Source organism: Echinococcus granulosus, assembly GCF_000524195.1.
Source record: "Echinococcus granulosus chromosome Unknown EG_S00095, whole genome shotgun sequence".
Classification (NCBI taxonomy): Eukaryota; Metazoa; Platyhelminthes; class Cestoda; order Cyclophyllidea; family Taeniidae; genus Echinococcus; species Echinococcus granulosus.
In genome coordinates this window covers 238,624-262,433 of record NW_020170475.1, presented here as the reverse complement: position 1 = coordinate 262,433, position 23,810 = coordinate 238,624, and the positions used below count along the sequence as shown (strand labels likewise).

The 23,810-nt window shown below is 39.1% G+C and overlaps 1 protein-coding gene across 1 annotated transcript; it reads left to right on the top strand. All coding sequences in view use genetic code 11, as the record gives it.

Moving 5' to 3' along the window:
- Window positions 1-262: 262 nt before the first annotated feature.
- On the top strand, window positions 263-14,103 carry EGR_08084 (Laminin subunit beta-1; the record flags this gene model as incomplete). Its single annotated transcript, XM_024497333.1, has 26 exons — window positions 263-406; window positions 882-1,002; window positions 1,850-2,038; window positions 2,117-2,296; window positions 2,381-2,490; window positions 3,519-3,794; window positions 3,939-4,032; window positions 4,768-4,883; window positions 5,213-5,393; window positions 5,807-5,950; window positions 6,028-6,203; window positions 6,999-7,200; window positions 7,418-7,590; window positions 8,248-8,496; window positions 8,578-8,680; window positions 9,285-9,476; window positions 9,557-9,722; window positions 9,802-10,004; window positions 10,190-10,413; window positions 10,489-10,797; window positions 10,880-11,050; window positions 11,778-11,956; window positions 12,032-12,161; window positions 12,241-12,414; window positions 13,706-13,892; window positions 13,967-14,103. 26 exons carry the CDS (start codon window positions 263-265, stop codon window positions 14,101-14,103), a joined length of 4,530 nt encoding a protein of 1,509 aa, XP_024348271.1.
- Between the last annotated feature and the right edge of the window lie 9,707 nt (window positions 14,104-23,810).

Below are 23,810 nucleotides of genomic sequence, written 5' to 3'. Positions count from 1 at the left end.
ATTTGCTTAGATTCCAAAAACCCATAATTTGGAATATGGTCAACCTCGCATACAATTCCCACATTACAGTCCATACGCCCCTTCGGCTGGAGTGAAGGTAGTGCAATCTTTAAAACACAATTTAAAAAGACTACACTATCCTTTTTCATTTAAGGCGTATTTAAAAAATCTGCGATAAAGTAATATTCCAACATTATACAGTAAATAATGAATTGCCACTTCAGTTGATCACAATAACTTCAATACTTGTCAAACAGGTGATATGAACTTGGACAATTCCTCGGCAATACGCCGAAAGTACTACTACGCTATGTACGAGTGGAACGTTTGGGGACGATGCTCCTGTTTTGGTCACGCCACTCACTGCAAACCGAAATCTTCCAGTGAATTTCGAAACCTAGAAAAGGTGAGCCACTAAGGAGTTGAAATGCAATCTCATTCTGCCAAATGAGTGTTTTGCACTTTCATATTATAGTTATTAACCAAGAACCACTGAAATAGGTAGTAGAAATCTGATTCCATGAAAAGGAATTAAATCGCATTAAAAATGTAGAAAGATCGTTAAACAATCTGGAAAAGCATAAATTATAACTGATTTTGAGTTCTAAAAGCTATCTGCCATAGCTGATCATGTATGAATGCAAGACTCATTAATTCAGCAGAAAATATTGTAATAGTATGCCAATTATCTTATCAAGAGGTATGTACATATCGGTGGTTACCTCGACCTTAAAAGAGTTCGTGTTCATTCAATGAGTCACATGGAAACGGAGTTGCGCTGGTTAAGTATCAGTAGCCTATTCAAGTTCAAGTACCATACTGAATTGAGCACATTCACCGGTCAGGAGAGGGTGGCAGTGAAAAAATGTCCTTCTGTTTAGGTCTACGGAGTGTGCGAATGCACACACAACACGGCGGGTGAAAACTGCGAGAAATGTGCCAGCTTCTATCAGAACAAACCATGGCGACCTGCGTCCAGACATTCCGCCAACGCGTGTGAAAGTGAATCTTAGCTCTGCCTTGTAATCGTTTCTAATTGAAATTAGCTTTTTATTTAACTTTTTAGCGGTTTTAAATTAGTAATCACCGTAAAATTACAGATCCTGATGTGTCCGATGGGTATTTGAACATGAATGAATTGCATCCTTTTTCAAATCCAATATAAGGGAAGCCTTTGGTTAATTTGGGAAATAATTTGAGCAGGTGTTTTTTGTCATTTATAGCTTGATTACACTATTAATTATAGGTACGAATAAAAACCGAACTCTCATCAAGCTAAATGACGGCCAAAAGGTCTTAATTGAGTGCCAAGGTTTTAGCAAGGAGGGCGACTTCAAATAGAATCTTAAGAAAAGCACTTAAGGTTCTTAAAAGGCACATTTTATAACTTTTAATTGCTTATCCAAAGGTTATGCTATTCAATTTCTGTAGGCTCAATTTCCACAGAATTCTGTAGTACTGGAAATTTTTATTCCATGAGGATACGTTCTAATTGGTAGTATTTGAATATTCTACAGTGAAGACTAGCCAGTTAGTCAAATATATATATCAAACTGCCTTATGAAACAACCACCAAAGTGGAAGCCACCCCCTACTTCATGTACGAAACCTTTGATTAATTGATTCTGCTTTTTGTCAAAGGCGCCTGCATTCTCTCCTTCGTAAATATTCGCAAATCTTCAAGAATTTACAAAAGATATCACGCCAGAATTCTAGCACTACTACTGAGCAAAAACCATTCAAATTTTCATTTGATCTAACTGGAATGTAGAAAGTGTAAAATAGATTGTACATGAACACCATGTATGGTAATGTATTCCATTGTTATCTTGCTACAATTTCATCCGAGGATGCGAATGCAACGATCACTCAGACCAGTGCTACTTCAATCCCATTCTCTACCTACAGTCGGGCAACGTGTCCGGCGGTCATTGCTACCAGTGCCTTCACAATACCGAGGGACCACAATGCGAGTTCTGCAGTGCAGGCTTCTATCGGCATCCTGGCTACCCCATCAACCACTCCCAAACCTGCCAACGTATGTTTGTGTCATCTGTGGCGAAATTTCGAGCTACTTAAGCTCATTAGATACCACGTTATTTGACTTCCTGCTCAGCTTGCAATTGTCACGCCGGTGGCTCGGAAGCCCACGAGAATTGCGATCAGTACACGAATCCCGCAGAGGGCAAGGTGGCGGGTCAGTGTGTGTGCAAAACGAATGTGGGAGGCGACAAGTGTGACCGCTGTCGTGTCGGATATTGGAACTTTCGAGCGGAAGATCCCGACGGTTGCGAAGGTGAGGTATTTGATAATAACAATTCTTTTTATCCCAACGGTTGGATTAACCAGCGTCAAATGGTTTCGAATGGCCTCCGTTAAGAATGCAAGTGTCACATGCTGGGAACACTGGAGAATATCGGGTGCGATCAAATCACTGGCGCTTGTACTTGCAAGCGGTTCGTTGAAGGCGAATTCTGCGATCGGTGCATGGTTAGTGACAAAGGTTGTCGATTTTATATGTTCTTTTCCAAACTGATAGTAGGTAAATCAATTAAACTTGAAAACTGTACAAAAACTATTCAATGTTGTTATGATCCAATTTTATGTAAAGGTACGCATATTTCAAAGGCATCCATGCAAATTATTAGACATAAGAAATTACTAATTGTTTCCACTTCACAAAAAAGAGGTAATATCACCTAATTTCTCTGCATAATCACTTCAATTTAACCAATTTGATGGTTATTTTGAAGAACAGGAGTACTCCAAGTCTCAGTACTGTCAGGCGTTCCCTACACAAAGAAATGCTAGTGATTACGGTTTTATCGCTAGTTGATGCTCAATGAAAATTTAAAAGACTCACTGTGGAATAAAGTTTAGTATTTTCATCTTTGTTTCAATGTTCACATAAATGTTAAGTAGGAAGATAGTGTATACACATAATCTCGGGTCCGACTGAAACTGTGAACTATCGGGATTTTGTAGAAAAGTACGACCTCACTATTCACTGTTCTGTGTTTAAAAGTTTTCGCCTTCCATTTATTTGATACTTTGATGGATTATAATCTAGAATACTAATTTGTTTTTGGGCACAATCTACACGTGTCACAGCCTCTTCATAATTAGACAGCTAGCCATGACTTCTTGATACACAAGTGCTAGTACCTATAAGTAAAAAGTAAATCAGAGCGTTTTACATGAATCTGTTTGAGGACCTTAGAAACGGATTTAAAACTGCACGACAATCATAGGGGGTAATATTTCCACTCTTCGTTATCAATACCTTCTTGGTTAATATTTTATACATTCCCATTTTGTTTTCAGCCATTTCTAATAAAATCGACTCTGAGCTTGGTAGAAAACCAGATTTTCGCTTTTTAAAGTTATAATTACGAACAGGCATTCGTCTGAACTGTGAGTAAGTTTATTAATGTGGAAAAATACCACTGCTTCAACTAGTTTTGCTCATATTAAGTCCTGTTTTATGACCACATTGTAAATCCGCATCCGCTCCCTAGCCTGGCTATTTCAACCTGACCGCCTCTCCGCAAGGGTGTCAACCCTGCGCCTGCAGTCCACTGGGCTCCATAGGTCCGGAGTGCGACCCGGACAGGGGCATCTGCAAGTGCAAAACAAACTTTAGCGGCCGAGATTGTAGTCAAGTGGACGACGGCTACTACGTGCGCTATCCTCAACTCATCATCGATCAACCCAGTAGACCCCTTGAGATTCCTGTTGAAGAGCCGAAGAAGGATGGCAACTATGTCTTCATCATTGAGATAGAATCCAAGCACGTGAGTTTCTGCTGACTACGAAATACCTCGTAATTAAATTGAACAAACCGTTCCTACACTTCCTTCGCCGTAATAGGTATTTTGTGTGAAGCTACTGTGGTGAATAGACGATGAAGATAAGTTTATTGCTTTTATTTACTTCAGTTTGGGCGAGGAGACAGGTGGATTGTTACGGTGGACGTTAAGCAAGAGGGTTCCCCTTGTCGAAATGTGCCAACTCGTGTTGAGATCAACAGTGGTGAGATGTTTTTCCCAATTTTTCTAAATATGTTTACCACTTTCAGGGAAGCCAACTTTGAACTTAGAGTTGTAGTTTACTACGATTTCACCTATGTGGGAGTTAAGGTTGCCGAATGGTAGAAAATGAATACCATCAACCACTTTTTTATTTGAAAAATTCACACAAATTCATTATTTTGTTTGTTTTTTTTTGGAGAAAACACACAAATGTTAAATTCTGCAGATAAAACGATGTGTTAATACTGATGATAGCAAACCGCATTATTTGTTCAAGTCGAAACTGGGATGCCATAATAATACAATTCTTATGAGGGGGGATTGAGGCCAACAAGTCTGCAAATGCTATGGTGTATGTGGAACGAAGTGTTGACACTGCGGTTTTATACTACTGCTGAGTGAATCAAACTAGCCAAAATAAAACATAAAGGCACTTATTCAGTTATACACACATCCAATATTTAATGCGTTTTGCCCTGGGCTTGTCTTCACTCCTTCTAAACCCATGAAGATTTTGGCCCGTCTTATACTCGCGTTTTAAAAGCCCTATAGACATTTACTTAAACGTTTCGGGGAACTATTTTACTAAAAATTAAAATTTCGTTACCGATGCATAATCTAGCTGATAGAATGAATTAAAAATGCCCAATTCATGAATGATTTAACAATAACTTGATTAAATAAACACCAGCAAGGCCATATGTGGTGCCATGGAACCATTTTATTGGCATTTCAGACACGAGAAAACTCGTTGTGCCGTCTGTGTGCATGACTGGTGATCGCAAGACCATCGTGGCGATCATGCCCGAGGCGCGCGAGGGCTCACCCTACACGGAAATCGTAATCGGAAACGTAAGCAGTTCAGTTTCAAATGTCATTGAAAGGTCTCAAACATTGTCTCGTTTATCTATAGACAATTAAATTAAGTAAACAGACACATTCAAGCAAATAAATTGTTTTAATTAACAAAATTGGGTTCAGAGCTATTCCTATTGAACCATCTTTTCAATGCCAATGCAATTTTTAGTTTAACCACAACAAAGGTCTGAGAAGTATTTCCACGTGCACGAAGTAACTAAACGCAAAGCAGAACATTCTAATTTTTAGTCAAATAAAATTACGGGGTGTTATCAACTCGGAATAACATGTTTCCGAGAGTACGGCATTTCTTTTTCTCGTAGATAATCTTCAAACCTGATGACGGTGAGGTTGGCTCTGTTGCTGAATACTGCGAGTCTTATAGAGAGTTATCTGAACGAATTCTCAATGGCGAAGTCGACCCAAGTCGAATGCCACAGCAATGCCAAACCTACTTCAACATTCCCGAGTCGCATTGGAAGGAGACAAGTGCTCTGGCTATTCGTAAGCCCAGTTGTTTCACAGATCGCACTAACTGATACTCTCCATGGAACATTTTCAAACCAGAGCAGTCGCATGCCAAACTCGCTTACAACAGAGTTGCTGGAACTTTAAAATATGCAATAATTTGACAAGTTGATGTAGTCCTGTGAGAAAACCCATAAAATAAAGTTATTCGCTTCCCAACAAACTATCACTAATTAATATCATACTTTTGAGAGGTTACAATTCTTTATGTGCACCAACAATTAAGCATATTTGGACGGGAAATCTTTAGTTACTTTGACTCAAATGTGTATTATTTCCTTTCAGTTTAATCGCCCAAGCCATTCACCAATGAATATACTGTCTGATGATTTGGTTCATCCGAATGTAGTTTGAAGCCTTATGCATTCAACGCATTCACATGATTTTAGCTTGCGAGTGCAACGTCACGGGTTCCGTGGGTCCGATTTGTGACAAGCTCACCGGACAATGCCTGTGTCGACCAGGCGTTGTGGGTCGAAAGTGTGATCAGTGTGACCTTTATCACTACCACTTTAGCACTTCTGGCTGCACAGGTAAGAGTTTGTTCCTTCCTTTCTGACATGATTGTACCCAGAACATGTGCTGAAATGAATTCACATTATTCATTTAGCCTGTAACTGCCACCCAAAAGGATCTGTTAGTCTTCAATGTAATTCTCTCACAAGTCAATGCTCCTGTCGACCTGGAATTGAAGGCAGAAAGTGTGATATTTGTGGGAGCGGACATTGGAATTTCCCTTACTGCCAGCCTTGTGAATGTAATGGGAAAGCTGAGGAATGTGATCAAGTGAGTTTCTTTGAAAATTACCGCCAATTTCTACCTTGACGGACATGGAGGGATCTGAACTTAGTTGTCTTCTGACTGAAAAATTTTAATTTGAAGATGAGATAAAAAATAATTGGGAGAAAACCTGTGACGCACTAATGACACTCTACTAAACACCACGGTTTAAAAATGAAGCACAGGAGACGCTGACGAAAGGTAAAGAAAGTTGCATAGATGTCATTATTTTTATCATGCAAGCAAATTTGTGCGGTTTTGAGCTCCGGAGAAACCATTATTCTGATAGTTTCAAGTTAACTGAAGTAGTACAATTGCATACCAAGGATTTCAATCTGCAGTGAATGGCAGGACTTTTCACTATTTTATGCATACGCTGGAGAACAAAACTTTCAGTTTTAAACGAACTATATGTTTTACTTTTTCTTTCGCATAATGATTCTTCTAGTTCCAAGTTTTTACTTTGGTTTATTTTTCGCACGTGGCTCCTCTGCTGGACGATTTTACGAGTGATTTCGACATGAATGAAATGAAACAGATTTCGCATGTCACATAATAAGGAAAATGAAGGAACCAAAAAAAGCTGTAATTTTGATAAAAGGGCTAAGTTTACATCTTTGAAAGGGCTTTTGCAAATAAAGTAGGTTGTTGTTTGCAGTTCACAATGAAATTTTTATCGTTCATTTGACAACTAAATTGTGACCTTTTTGGACTTCCATATTCTGGCTCAACCCAAGCCCGACAATTTAACAATAAATGAAGTTTCCAAATCCTTACTAAAAATTCCGTTCCTCCTTTAAGGTTACCGGCGCCTGCATTGATTGCCGCGATAACACCGGCGGTCCCAGGTGCGAATCTTGCGCACAGGGTTTCTACGGCGATCCCCTGAGAGATGTCCAATGCCGACCCTGCGAATGTCCTGGTGGAGGCGTTGACCACTCTGAGGGCTGTCAAATACATCCCGTCACTGGAATGCAGTGTCACTGTCAGATAGGCTATACAGGTGAGTAATCACAGAGCGACTAAGTTTTATATACAATACCATTTGCCGCATATGATTTGTTTGGTCATTATGATAATCAGGCCACAAACTTAAGTTGTACTTAGATTTGCTGAGTGAAATTTAAAAATTCCCTAACAGGTAATTTGGTTTCGTTGGTTTTACTAGTTTAGAAGATAAATCAACTTCGACACTTATAGTTTGATAATGCTCTTCGTAGGTCTAAAGTGTTCAGAGTGTGCACCGAATTACTACGGGAACCCAACGGAGTTTGGAGGTTCGTGCCAACCCTGTGATTGCTCAGGCAACCTTCCACCGGAGGGTGGATGCGATCAGGTGACGGGCGCCTGTCTAAATTGTCTCCACAACACCGAAGGCGAGAAGTGTGATCGGGTAAGTGCTATTAAGTAAATTACCAACGCTTCTAGAATTATCAAATTTTACAGGTTCAAATAAAATCGAAGTGAATTTTAGGGAAATTGATTGTTTGTGAGAAGTTCTTTACTCATAATGACAAATCGCGGTCAATCTCATCACCATCAGCCACTCTATAGTATCGGACAAGAAGATCAGGGAATTTAATTGACCGCTTGAGAGTTAACAAAAAGGAGATTAAAGGATTGCAAAAGGTCGATATCGTGTTGGACAAAGCGAGTCTGCTATATTTCATCTTAAAAATGGTAATTGGCACCGTCGTAACAAACATGAGACCCGTAGTTTACTTCACCAATTAAAGCTACAATTATTGGAATCGACACCAAGTCGTGAGTCGCATTTTAATCGTAGTCAGCGATCCTACTTCTATTATCCTTACTAATTGCAATGCAATAAAACAATAAATTTGCGGTCGTTGCCGTCACTGGCATAAATGCATAACCTAGCACTTCTTTGTAACCACCGCCGTCATCATTACCATTCATTGAGTCCTTATGTCATGCAGCCACCACCAACAATGTGATTCACATTCCACTTTGTCATTATGACCAACACTTTAATGATGCTCGTGATTGTCATCACGCACATTCAATCAATGCTCATTTGCCTATTTAGTGTATTTCGGGTTACTGGGGCAACGCCAGCCAACAGGCCTGTCAGCCATGTAGTTGCTACTATCTGGGCACAGTAGACGGAGTAAACGCAGTGTGCGATCGTAACACAGGAGCATGCAGCTGTCTCCCCGACGTCCTTGGACCGCGATGCTTCGAGTGCGCACCACAGCACTTCAATCTCACCTCGGGTCATGGCTGCGAACCCTGCAACTGCGATCCCACCGGCTCCCTCTATCTTGACTGCCATTCGGTGAGCCTCTTCGCTTTAGTGCTTAGGAAATCACTTCTGCTCAACAGAATTTAATAAGTGGAGTAATCCCCCCCATTCCAGCTCACGGGCCAGTGCACCTGTAAACCGGATCGGGGTGGAAGGAAGTGTGACCAGTGCCAGAGAACTTTCTATGGTGATCCACGGCTTCCAGATGGTTGTAAAAGTAAGTACCGTTGGTTCGTCGACTTCGCTTGGAAGTGTGTAAAACCCAAGCGTTCTAATTCTTTACTAAAAAATTTTCCTTTAATTTTAAAGTTTTATGCAAAGTGGAGACATAATTTCTGCAATGATCGCGTTGCTATTTGACGACTAAGTCAGTTACTAACAATGCATAATAAAATGCGTTGCTCGCACTTTTTTGAACAGAAAAACTGGAAATCAATTTATTCATCCACTGTTTTGTTAAAGAAATTACTGAAGCACGATTAATTTAGTCATATAGTTATTGTCTTAGTGACTGGTATTATTCGCCTAATTTAAGACTAAATATTTTGCGTTAAGCAAACAAGATTAAGACGTTTTTTCATTCCCAAATAAACCCCAAGGCTAAAACACCGCTAGAGTCATTATTGCTAATGCCTAGCTGTTTTTAACTATCAGAAGATAGTTGTTAAGAGTAGGTGCAATCGCCAAAACTATGGAACGGCATGGATTCTTGCTACCTCGTCTCAGAAAGAGCGAATCAGTACTTAGGGAGGAATATTGTGTTACTTATGCGGCTAATGAAAAATGCATCCCACTGATTAGTTCCAATGTAATTGCTGCAGGCTGTGACTGTGACCGATCAGGGTCGCTAAGCGATACCTGTGACCCTGTAAGCGGTCAGTGCATATGTCGTGAGGGCACAGCCGGCAGACGGTGCGACCGCTGCGATAGGGGAACAACGGGCATCCTGCCCCACTGCCAAACCTGTGGCGAATGCTGGACTAACTGGGACAATACCATAACTGCAATCGTGGGTGAGTTGAGACTGGTGACAAACGGATGAAAATTTTGCCTGAAATCTTTCTTCTTACTCAATTTTATGTTGATTTTCTAGATGAATTGCACCGTCTACAAAACCAGACGTCTAGCCAGCTGCCCTCAGACTTAAAACCCGTTCATAATATCCTACAGAGTCTGGTAGAACAGTTGGAGCTCATCCCAGCCTCAAATCTGACTGACAATCACCTAAAAAAGTTAGCTGACGTTCTCCAACTAATTGAGTGAGTTTTTTGAGGCCAAAGTGGCATTGTGAATATGTACACTTTGACGAACAGTCTTAACTGCGGTGTCAACATTCAGAGGTAGGGTTATTGCACTGGAATCTGCGGACGGGGTAAATGGAAAGTTTCCAAAAACAGTTGAAGCGCTGATCAACCTTCAAAAGCAACAGGATCTGCTGACAAGGAGCGTTAAAGATAACGAAGTCTACCTCCAGCAACTTTCAAATGATCTTGAGAAGATGATCAAAAACAGCAAAACCATTTCTTTTCAAGACCCATACGGTAAGCACTCTTTAAAAATGTCTCCGTGTCAAATTGCCTTGAGTACTAAACAATAAATACCCTTTGTTGTGTGATAGGTTGAAGCATAACATTCAAGAGCCGGCAGTGAAATTTAGTCGCATCGACCAAAAGTTAATTTCTTTTCAATGATTAGCTTATAATTTTTATCCTTACTACCATTAAAGGTGCTTATAATTCGCTGATGAAGGCCGAAGAAGAAGCACAAAAAATCGAAGCTCTTCAACGTAGTCTGGAAAATCGGCGAACAGCTCTGGAAGCCCTGCTGCAGAAAGTAACGATGGTCGTTAACGAACGAGGTGAAGCTGATGAAGAGTTTAAGCGAGCGATTAAACTTATGGACGAACGTATTAAAGACCTCCAAGATGAAATTCGCCAAATTAACCGAGTGGTAATAGGTCTTTGTGTATAATAAACTACTTTTTCTAATCAACACGCCTCGACTTTGACATTTTGTAATTTAAAGATTTGTGGAGATAACCAACGAGTTCCTGAATCAGGAGCGGATTTAAAGACTTGCCCATCGTCTTGTGGAGGTGCGAGCTGTGACCCAATCACCGCGGGAATATTTGATCTTATCGAGCAGCACGGAACGAGGGTAGCCGGCAGACTCCGAGTTTCTCTTGGTCTCGTTTCTAATTGTGCCGGGACCACGGGTTGTTCAATGAGCTTTGAAGGTCGTTTAAAGGAACTACTTGCTGATCACCTTGCTGCCCAAAATGGGCTTTCTAGCGTGCTTCAGAGATCGGCCAAGGTTGAAAATCTCATCGCTGCGGTAATTTCCTAAGAATTTCGTTATTGTCATCATTGTACTATTGCTGGGATTTTCCGACTATTTGCTGTCTTTACTTTTGCAGGTAAATGCATCTCGCACTGACGCCGAGAATCTATTGGAAGCTCTCTATGCTCAGCAGGAGACTTTGGAAGCTAGAATAATTCGGATGCAGAACATCACTAATACCTTGATCGAGGAAGGTCAAGAGGCACTAAGGAAATATGCAGAAATAACACTTGAGTACCACAATGAGGTGTGTATAAGTTATGATCACAACCATTTAATATCTCCTTCCCCCTCTCATTTAGAGGGGCGATTTAAAGACAAGGGAATTTATTTATGAAACTGGCTTACATACTATGGGTTTTTTAGACGGGGATATCTCCTGGTTTTCTGACTTAATTCAAATCTCTAAATAGTTTGCGTATTTAGGACAATTGGCTGAAAGGGCAGCTATACAAGGAACCCATTTACCGCCATTGTTCCTCCCATGTGCATCCCTCTATTAATAGGTAATTATATGCAATCGCTTAAGCGAAAGAAATACAAAATGCCGCCAGAAATTTTAGTCATTTTGTATAAATTGGTCAGGTTTACACCAGGACCCTCTGCTTTTAAAAATTTGAGTTAAAGCGTGCACGACTTGTTAAGTAGCTGCAAGCTTCTGCTGTTTGTCTCTCCAGGTGAAGTAAAGTAGCAGATAAAAAGAAGTTACTGTTTAGAGCTGTGACTGTCATTTCATAAAAGTGCTGGAAAGTGGAATCATCTGGTTTTTTAGTGCAATTTAATTGCATATCTTTTTTCTTGAGAAGAAGATATGCCGCTCCTTTTCACTTAGTAAATATGTAAATAATCACCGAAATATTGGGTAAATCAACTAGCTGATTTTCTGACTGAACGTGATGCACATAACGTGCATCAACTTGGGCGGAAAAGTGTGGTTACAACCAAATTTGCTGTTATTCCTTTTACGTTATTAGCTGGTGCAAAGGATTCTTAGCTTGAAACACGACGTCACATTGCAAGAAGCTCTCGAAGCGGGCAACTCCTTGCAACAACTTTCATCTCAACTTAGTAGCAAGGTCGATCGTATCCTTACCGAAACAGCTGAAGAAAGTCAGAGTGCCAAGCTGCTTCGTGAAAGAGCTAAGAATGTTAGGTAACCAACTCATTCGGACACCAATTTATCAAAGAGGCGTTGCGTGACTAATTTTGCACTTCTTTGAATTTACAGAGAAAAGGCACGGAGCTTTTTGGAGCAGATGAATAAGTTGGCGAATGTGAGTGAGATTTATGATGAGCTTGAAAAGAGCAAGACCTTTAGTAGTCTGGAGGACGCTGAGCACCAGAAATATGAGGAAAACGTAAGCGTGTATAATATGACATTTTATCAATGAATGCGCACACAAATTCTAACAATTTGGAGTGCCCTTATGAGTTTAGGTGAAGGAGGCGTTGAATCGCTTGGAGATGGGGAGACAAGGACTTTCACAGGAGGTTAGCACTCAAGCGGATCAAGCTGCGCAGAACGCTGTGGACACTCAAAGACTCCTGGAGGAAACGGAGATCTCCCGACAGGAGAGTCAAAGCTCCATGCAAAATCTGCAAGTGCTTAATGTGAGTCGTCAGTGCTTATCGCACTTATAGAACTTTCATTGCATATGACCTTTGTTAAGTACACGGGGTTTAGTATTGTCCCGATCCGAATTATTTTAATTAATCACAGTGAATGATCAGAAGAGTGAGTCTCGGTACCACTGATGACCTATCAAGTGCCAACAAACGTCGACCTAAAATTTACCCTTTAGCCTGTTTTGACTGAACCATCATCAATAATATGCAGGATATCTTTCAAATGTGTTAAAGCCAAGTCCTTGCATTACTTTTAGCTAGTGGACTGATGTCTAATTTTACAGTTTTTTCTTAAAATTTCATTGCGTAACCGCAAAGCGACCTAAATTGGCGAAATCTGTGTCATTCACATGGTAGACATTCCTCAGATGTGCTCTTAACATCTTTTAAAAATCCCCAAATTTCTCCTAATGAAGTATAAGGAAGGGGCCTAAAAAAGTCGTAGGATTAACAACTCTCTGCATTGGGGTTTTGAAGTTGAATATAGGAATAATAAGGAGCTTATTCACTTTCAAACCATACTTCAAACCAATGAGTTAAGTTGTGTGTTTTTGTGAGGAAGTTTCATATTTATGGTTTTAAAAAGATTAGTATTTGGATGAAAGCTGTTGTGAGGTTGCTAGTAAGGGCTTTAAAGAAAAGAAAACCACTAAAAATTGCGGTAGATTAGTCGACTGGCTAAATAGGAGAAGGATAGTTTTGATTTTTTCGGTGGATAAATGGCATTTAGTAGAAAGGGAGGCGAAAAATTCGTTTTACGTTTTGTTTGAAGCTGGACTTATATAAACGATTTTTCAAACAAATAAAGATTAAGATTGCTAATTAAGTCACTTGAACTCCGTCTTACGATTGTGAAAGTCATGAAAACGTTTTAGCTTCTCGAAACACCTACATTTGCTCATTGAAACTGCGTTTCCACAAAGGGAGACCAACATAGCGTTGGTCAATTTGACGGTGACGTTTTCACGCTCATTGAATTAAGAAAAAGTTGGAAAAACTAGGAACGGCCAAAATGAAGGAAGGAACAGTAGACAGTGGAGCATTATCTGTGCTAATTTGATGCTTCATTTTTCTCTTCAAATCTTGTGCCGCAATTATTGCAGCAACAAATTTTACTACAAATAGCACGTCTTGAAAGTGGAAAATGTTCTGGCCTCCACAAACGGACATGGGATCAAACATAGGCAATTTTGCTACTTTTTTGACAAAATGAGACAACTTCATAACGATTCTAAGTTGGAATTGGGAAGTGAAGGAACAGATTGTTAACTTTTAGACATCGTTTGGACTACTAGAGGAAAAACTGAATGGTCTGAACGAGGCAATGGAGAGGATGGCTAACCAGAACGGGGGAGGCACTGCTGATGACGGCGACTCGACAGACATTGAGGATCCTGGTGAACTGGCAAAGCAAGTAAACATCTACATCGAAAAACTCGAAGCCGATCTGATGGAGATTGAAGGTGACAGAAGAACTTATGAGTATTTGCTCTTATTGGCCAATTTTGTTTCATAGCCACCTATTTGATCTTTTCAGCTATGTCACAACCGCTTGTCTACGTAGAAAAAGAGATCGGCGATTTGACAGAAAAATTGGAAAATGTAGTAAAGGAATTCAAGACGTTAGGTTCGAAGATCTCACCCAATACAAAACATCAGCTTTTCTGCAGCTAAGGTGTCTACTGTGCGTAAGGGTCAACGCTTCTAATCGCCCGCTACCACCAATAATTTTCCCCTTTTGCTGTTCCTCTTTTGCACAATCATTGTTTTTAATTAACATTGGGGCACTATGCGTTGTCGAATGTATAATTGTCTTCCTGTTTAAACTTTTGTTCTTGATTAGTTGCCAGAAGGTGTTTTTAATTGTAACAAATGGTTGACAGCGAACAGCTACATAAAATGTCAATTGAATAATGGAGTATTTGTCATGGTAAGTAGAAATAGGGAATTAGTCGGTTATATCTGGAGGTATTAATATGTAAAGATGCTTACTATATTGTGTAGGTGAAACATTATCGTAGAAGTTTCAGTGTGCTGTTTGAGGTATTGCTGGTGGTTTAATGCTGTGGAGAAATTGGGATCTAAGTTGTGGCTGCTTGCTTTTTGCAAGGGCTGTTACATTCCCTACCACTACCGATGGCAATTGCGCCAAAACATAAAGAAAGATTTTGAGCGAAACGACCTTTATTAGGGAGTCTTTAAGTCGTGTCGATTCTTTAGGGGTTCTTTGGTTCTATAATAAAAGGAAAGGGAAAGGGAATGAAATGATCGAAAAATAATCACGTTAAGATGTCGTGGTATAACTACCGGAGATTAATAAAGGTTTCGGTCAGTTTAATGACTGTTGGCTGCCGGGTAAAATTGCATTGGATCGCATATGATCGGAGTGGTTTACCAATGGAATTTTACGGACATTTTGGTTTTATTTCCGGGTAGATTAAAAGGTGGGACCACTCAAGGAATATTACAAAGTCTTTTGGCTATACAAAAAAGGGAATTTATAATGCCCAAGGAATACAGAGAAACACCAGATTTGGAAGTTTCGGCTAGACGCAGGCTTAACAATCCAAGTTGACAGCGTCTTCGCATTTATAGCAAATGGTTCAATAGCATTAAAAAGTTCTAAAAAGTAGGTGAAATCCTACTCGCCCAATGAAGGACTGATATTGACAAGTATAGATAAGCATAGGTCAACCTTTTCTGGAAACATTTTTTGTTCGTACAGTTTTGACTTGATAACTGTAATTTCTAAATAGAGCTGCATCAATTTGGATCTTACAATACTGTAAGTGAACTCTGTAAAAGAACTTTTATTCCGAATCAGTGCATTTAGGAATAGCATGAGACCACGTTGCCTCCGCCTAGCCATCCAGTCTTACAAGCAGCAGCAAACAGGCACCAAATATTAGTGGCTGTGATTAATTAATTAAGAAAAAACCTTATAGATGAATTTTTCTTTCCAAGTACATACAACCTCAGTGAGTGGTTGGCACACCAACACCAGCTAGGTATTAAACAAGACACAGTTCGAACCACAGCTAGAACAATCAAATGCCTAAAGTGAACTCGACCGAAAATAATAAGAGTTCTTTTAAATCCAGGATTGTCTTTGTGGCAGTGAAGAGGATGGAGAAGCGTTTTACAAAGCAGGGTTAAGCGTGTTTAGGCTAAAAGTGCCTATTTACAATTCAACTAGGTTCTAGATTCCAGGTTAATCTATCCTTAGCTTTAAATGCAACACCGTACACATAATTGTCACGAAACCATGGCTATTGCGTATTTAAATGAAGGACCAAAAGGTTTAAAGGGTGGTGTGCGACTAAGATTGAGTCTATTTCTTGGTGCATACTTGTCCAAATAATTGGTGATACATAACTTTGTAATTTCAAAAAGCTCAGCGCTTCAGTCTATTATTTTATTCAAGACGTGCAATTGAAGCCTCTCCCTCATAATCTTTTAAGCATCACTCGCCTTTTGGTTCAAAGTTTACTAAGTCACAAACAGCGGAGGAACGCGTTGTATCGAAGATAAGCTTATCTGCGACTTAACGGTGATGGAGCATTACTTGAAGCGCCCTATGCTTGCCTTTTGTCTCGAGTGAACATTTGCCATCTCCCTAGTTTGAGCAGACAACTCTTTTCAGCACATATTCTAACTTGGGGATCATTCATCGCTGTTGATCTTTCTAGTTAAGATAAGATATGATATTTTCAACTGACCACTACAAAGGCCCCTAGCAAAGTTATATTTTTACTTCTGGTGACGGTGAAAAAGTAAAACTGCTTTAGTTGGATGTGTAAAAGTGCATGCCCACCACAACTCCTTTTAAATCTGATAACCTCTAGTCAAATGTCACTTTCGACCGAATTAGGTGTTTGGGAACCTCTAAATAGACTGCGGTGTGCAATGAAGGATGCTAATGAGCTATATCATATTTGTAAATAACTAAATAGTATTTATTCAATAAATACACAATGAGTATGGGAGATTGAAAGCTTCTTGATTATATATAACCAGAATTCCTAGCCTTACAGTAATGGGAGAGGCTGCTTCGTGTCTATATAACGCAAAAAGCAAATTGCGTATCCCATCAGTGTGTTTTAAGTTCTCACTTTACTTGCACGTTTAAAACTTATTCTATGCAAAGGAATTAAAGAAACGGTATATTTGAATTTGGTAAATACGATGAATAGGCGAGCTAAATGAGTCGCAAGCATAAAAGTGGAACGATAGAACCAAAAACCGCCGTCATTGGAAAACTTGAACCTTGTTTGAGATTTCATCTTGCATAAAAAATAACTTTGCATTCCTTTTCATCAGAAAGCTATAATGAATAAGCACAGGTAGCGGGAAATCTAATTTAGTTGAAAAATCTCCTGTAAACGTTTCAATTCTTTATTAAATAGTAGTTGGTTATTGCTCTAATTAGTTCTGTCACTTTACTGGATAAAAAGCCCGTTCGCTGCTAAAGTGCATGCGGATCCTGTTTAGCTGCTGAAAGTGAATTTTGAAATTCAGCATACTTCAATTTGGATTCCAATTGGACTCCGAGTAACTTGAAGTGGACATGATGCACAGTTTTTACAAGAGGGACAGGGAAACATGGTGTAGAATTTCAAAGTCATATTCTTTTCATTTTTATAAATTATAAGGTTTTCTAGACATACCCATTTCGATGCTATAATTAAAATTCAGAAATAAAAGGGATCCAATGCTGTTTCCACTATTTCATAAGTGAATTCCGTCCCGACACTTCTCTGAAGGCGAAAAAAGACACAATACTCTGGTAGACCATGTATTGTCGACTCGCAGAAGGGCTCAGTGCTATGGGCATGGCCTAGAGATCGGACGGCCCGGAGAGGTACGGTGACGGAGCTCCTACATGGCCCATTATCGAAACCGAGAGTTAAACAATGAAGGTATCACACTTCCTGCTCAGTCATTTTCGTAAAAAATCACTTAAAAGCCATCAGTAAATTCGAGTTCCATTATCACTCGTCTATAACGCATAGCAAAGGAAATGTTGGACCCTAATTCAATAACATTCCCCACAGATGTTCAGATGTTCATCGACTGAATATTTCGAATTAGCATACACTCCTGTAATCTGAATTAATTAACAATGAAGGAAAATTGTCAAAATCGCAAAAAAGTGTTTGTTGTGCGTCTTTATGATGATAAGCCATTGATCCATTGCTACAGACCGCTATAATTCATATTTCGTTTGTCCCAGAAATATGCAGGATTAATCCAAAAGGATCATTTATCTGGTTGTGATTATTTCCCTTACGGAAGTTTTACAATGAAGCAAATGGAGGTGGTCTGTACATATTTGTTATCATCCGTGATATTTTCAAACGGAGCAAAACATCCGACACACTTTTCATTCTCGATAATGGTCGGCAACCAGTTAACCTTGATAAATCATTTCTTGCCTTTCAAGCGACTTTTGCAACAGTAAGCTCCCAAATTGTTTTGGATAATTGGTGTAAAAGGTAAAATACGAAGACTTTAGCGATGGCTAACACAATTAAATTGTTTTAACTAAGGACAAGGTGGAGTTTATTTTGCGCTTCTTCTTAATTTTGTATGATGAAACAAATTGGATTGGAAATGTAGCTACTGTTTCCTTTTACCCTTCCTTTTTCACTTTGCTCAGCCAACTTAGCACTTCTTCATGGTCTTCAAGGAATCGATCTATGAAAGCGTCTCCCAACGACAAGGTGGGCAAAAAAATTAAATACAAATACAACTTTCAAAGAACTTTCAGAGAGTTGTTTAAATTAAAGCAAAAGTGACTCCACAACAAGACTTACTAAGTAGGCTATCTTTTTGCTTTTATCCATTTTTAAACGGTGGGCGCAGTTGGTGACCGGGATTATGATCTGATTACCTTAATCTGCGTTCTAAACTAAAAATTTATTGCAAAGAAAATATTGTGCCAGGCTTAATGACGTCTTCATGTGTCTACTGGAATTTATGAAAATCGTCGTACATTATTTGCCTCGAAAGAACACCTCTTTAGTTATTTGAATTTTTTTAATAGATAAATTCGACGATCCTTAACCACTACTCTTTTAGTTAAAGTAAAACTTACAGCACAGTGAAATAATTCTGGCTTGACTCCTGACCCGTTTTCCGCGTTTGATGGCATCATAATGTTGGCATTCGACGTAAAACAGGTTGTAAGATGAAGGACACAATTAAAATGAAGCGTATAAAAATAGCGAGTACAATGGGCGCCTCAGCGTCTACTTAATTTTGCCGCCAATGTCTCATGAAAGCGTTCCACAGTTTAGTCCATGGAAAGTTCATTAGTTAATCAAACGCAAATACACAACTCATTTTAAGGCTAAGTTGTTTTATCTTAAGCAAACGTAGCCTTGATGAGCAAAGCATTAGCAGAACACTTGATGGTGTACCGCAGTTATTCCTCTTTCACTGTTTCCACAAGCAAAACTCAACCACCCGCTGCTGTTACATTAATTTATGGGAGAATACCAAGCAGATCACATTCTAAGGTAAAATGTGATTTATTCAAACAGATGTTAACCAAAACATGATAGTTTTTATGAATCAACATCAACTTACCTGAATGACCGTCACCTTCTGTTGTATTGTCAAGCTCCAACTATTTGACAGCCAAATCCGCTCCCGTTGAAGCTAAAGGCAAAGGGTTTTACACAATTAGGCGAATTCGTTTTGATAGTGGCAAAGTTTAATTTGCCCAAGAACCAAAGCGGACAAAATTTTGCAAATTTTAATACAAGAAAAGGGACAATCTTCTTCTTGCTGCTGGTGCACTTTGTTGGCAAGAAAGGGTACTGTGTGGAGGGAACAAACTGCTTATTCAAGTTTTCTCTCTTATCTAAGTTGTAGTTTTTTACGGTAATACTTGCAGTGAACATCAACCCCTAACAGTTTTGAGCATTGGTTTTGAAATCCTCTTAACCGCAACAAACAGACCTGATTAGTTGTAGGGGGCTGATATGTCAGTGACATTTTAGGAGTAGCAAGGAGTTACAACCGGATGCCAGATACGAGAACTGTGTTTTTCACAAACTTGGCATTAACAAGCATCAGCGGACCTTAAGGTACAATTTTCTTTTTATTTAATTAAACACAAGAAAGAACAAATGCTACTCGCAAGATCGCAATTATTTTTAAAATTTCACATAGACTTAAAAATGCATCTGAAGTTCCTTCACCTTAGGAGAGAGGCCTTAGGGTGACAATAAATGGCAATGAGAAATTCCACATAACTGAGAAACGTACACATCATTTGATCCTAGTATTTGTATGGTTTTATTTATCTCTAGCTAGTGATGATGGGCCACGGCGTCATTTCTTATAGCATCGCCTGCATTGTGGTGGCTGACGCAGGAGATTGACGAAGGGAAGCACCCCAGACGACGTTCACACGGAGAGGGGGCCTTTTAATGCCTAGATTATGTGCTTAACGCCTCGCTTTGGTTTTGCGGAAATTTCATATGTAGAAATTCAATGTGCCCTTAATTTATGACTTACCAGCATAAAATTGGTCGGTTACCAAGTAACATTTCGGGGGAACTTGATAATCGGAAAAAAGCCCTGCTTGGTTTTCGTACATACCTATACAGGCGATTGGGTAAGATCAACAAATTTAACCATGCAAGCGTTCTTTAGTTATCCTCCATCTTTAAAGCATTCTATGCGAAATCAAGGAACGCGATAAGCAACTGAAATTTTTAAAGAATGCCATCCGCATCTGAACTTAAGTATGTAAAAAATGACACCTTCTTTTCAAACCTAAAGGCAATACTGCTTATATTGCAAAGTAAATACTCAGAAGTCGGAATCACATCCTAGTCAATTGAACAGCTAATACAGTAGATGTGATGAACTGGGCGTTCCATAGAGTAGATAGCGATCGTGCATACATCTACACCTCTGTGGAGTAAATAGGGCCCTTGCTCCCATTAAAATGTGTAGGAGCTAAGTGGAAAAATGGAAAAGAGTAAAAAGTGTCATCCTGATTCTTTAAACATTTAATTATATTACGTATTTGTTGAGAGTAGTTTTAAACGTCTTTAAGATACGAGGCAATGCTCGCCAGCGGAAGTACAATGGCGGGGCCGTAGGTGCCCGCAAAACAAAAAAAAGACTTAAACAAATAATGAGGCATTACATGCACTATTTGCTGCATGAAACCAAGTAATTTTCGCATCGTGCGGATTTTGATGGCCTTTGAAATCTCAGAACTCTGCATGTAATTGAAATTACAGCATGAAAAGCCGATATAGTAAGATTATTTTGCACAGAACGATTAGACTTAGATCTCCAATTCTTCTCCTATTATTTTGACTATCCTTCATGCATAAACTTGTCAACATGGCAGTCACTTTTTCTGAGTTGATTTAGGTGTCCGTAAACTGCAAGGTAAAGCAGTCTATTTGTGCATAATTGCCACGTGGGTGCAATCACAATAGTACTTAATGCATATTTGTACTACTATCCCCCTCGAGGTGACCAGATTTCGAGGTGGCCGAACCTTATGATTCGGTCAACGTAGGGAATACGAAACTCAATTCCCCACATGGCCTACCCTCCCCATTATGGCGCCAACTTTAACAGCATATACTCTCATCCATAAATCAGTCTTGTCAATTGACGAGTTTGAAACTAAAGGCCATTGCAAGAAGTGCCAATAGTCCCACAGTTTATATTAGTTTATAAAACCATAAGAATGAAATGTACATATAATGTGAAGTGATTTCTTAAACTAAACTTAAGGATTAATTGGAACATAAAATATCCGTTTGGGATTATTCATCCTGACAAAACAAATAACTATAAAGCGCTCGACAAAACCTGCGTCCAATTACTTTGTGAACTAGGTATTTTTCCTTTGTATTTATATTTTCATAGAAATTATATAATATCTAATTGGCCATTGCGGGGAGGACGAAATATCTGCGTAACAAAAGTGTATACCTTACGACGTTTTGGAAACTGAATAGCCATTCCCATGTACCGATTTCTGCAGTTATTTGTCCTAAGGCACTAAGTTAAAATATTGCCATCCACTCTTTGGACTAAGTAAACATATACAGGTACGTAAAACAGAGCAGAGACAAGCGTAGAACAATTTCGAGATAACCCTTTTTATTTGGTTATTTTACAGTGCCATAGCCATTTTGTGGATTAACAATTTTAAGATCTGATTTACTGGCTATTTAATGGGTGTTTTTACCTGCTAATCTGGATACCACTTAATACACGCACGAAGTAAATCCCTAGAACTCTTCCATGATTAACTTGGAAGTGGCTTCTTACCTGGCACAAGTTAATGAGTTAAAAGTTGGAATCTAGTCTAAATTTTACTTACCACCGACAGTAATGGGCACCGTCAGGAAATTTTTGGGTTCTCTTGTCTGGCTTGCTATTAAACGCCACCGCTTCGGAGGCTCTTAAACAGACTCAAGACGAAGTTTGCAATGATACCGTGTTCGCACCTGATTCTGTACCCTATTTTATTATGTAACAGTCCTTCTGCGGCTGATTTGTCACTATTAATAAATGATCAGATTATAAGGGAACTGGTCTAATTTGTTATCTTCTCATAAAACCATAGCAGTAGAAGTGCATAACATTGCAAAACACAGGAATGACTGTCACCACCACCTGTACAAGATTGTTTATTTACGACTTATTCGTCTGGCTTCAAACTTTGTTGAACATGTTTCTACATCGTAGTAAGAAAAACTTTTACTTCGCAATTTAATTTGAAGTTTATAATTTTTAAAGCGAATTCCAGTAATTCACTTTTCGCCCCCGAGAATGCTCTGTTTGGAGACATGGAGCCCCTTGTTATCAACCGTGTAAACCATTTAACTGATCTTAATTGGCTTAATATTTAGGCTAAAGAGCACCTGGCGCATTTGACTGATTAAATGACCAGAAAAAGGTCAGACTACGGAGCAGCTCAGCTTAATAATATGTATTGGTCGGCGGAATTAAATTCGAGGTATTTTTAATTTGATACTTTAATCTGATAAAACTCCTCTACTTAGTTTATCGCCTAGTAGTGTTACAGGAAAGATGTTAAAGTGATTTCCCCATTCCTCTTGCTTAAAGCATAGTTTACTGTTAGAGCAATTAAGACAGTCCTTCTCTATGTGTTCGAGTAGTATGTTTGACTTCATTAATCAGGGGAGGTGTGCAAATTATTCCTATTTCGCTTAGAACTTCTGAGTAATAATTTAAGGACTTTGTAGATCAAATGCTACGCTTTGAACAATAATCAGCTATGTATTTCACTTTTCTGAAAATAGCAATCGAATTTTGATCCTAGCAATATGCAATTTTTTGCATTTAAGTAGGTTATCGAAAAATGACTGACAGTTTGTGAAATCTGTGAGCATAAATATTGCACTGATTTTGGTATTCTGGTGAATGAGAGTAGTGCTTAAAAGCTACTTTTCATTTCATATTTAGCTATAAAGAACATCTTGTATCAAAATTAGCAGGTTTTCATCCAGGTGATATATAATGAGGTTAATGGTTTCATTTCATCGAAAGGTAACAAATTACTCACCTTCTGGGCATCGGCATTTATGACGCGGATGAATTTGGAAACTATGTGGAACCGGTCGCCCAGCTAGCTACAGCAGACACAGACCTCTGTGCTGCCACAGTGGAGCAAAGGCAGGTTGATTGCCAAACTATCAACTACTTCATTCATTACAAACGAGATGTGTAAGAGTTCAGTGGGATAAATATTTCTCATTTCTTCGGAACATTTCAAAATTCGGACGTCTCTGAGAATATGTAGCTTTACTGTGCTGGCATGGATTTCTGCAGGGTTTGTTGTTGACTTTAGTTCGACTCCAGTGATAGTGGAGTTTGGAGGTCCAGTCAGTATCACGCCAGTGAAATCGAAAGTATGCTCTAATTTTAGCTGACTTTGTAATGTAGCCTACATTAATAAGTCTTTGAAATCATTGACTTAGTGCGCTTGTGCTGTTTTTCTTCGATTTTCAAGATATTTCTATAAAGTTTCTACTTGTATCAAGATAGCTCTTTGATTGATCAGCTTTATCAGTTATAAACAAAGGCGAAATTCTACTTTTAGCTTCATTGTTAGTTGCGCCTTTAATCATAAAAATTTAACCCAATTTAAAGAACTTAAAGCTGTCAAAGCCCCCACTTTTGACTATCCGTCCGCCCGCTGTCCAGTCAGCATAACCATTATTTGGGACGCTCTTAACATTCCAGTCTTGTCAGCCATTTAGCAACATTGGTGATGACCTTCTGCGACTACGTGGACCTTGAAGCAGCGGTCGATTTCTGACAAGCGGATCCGTTCAGGTCATTGGTGCTGATGCTGTAGATCCAAATGC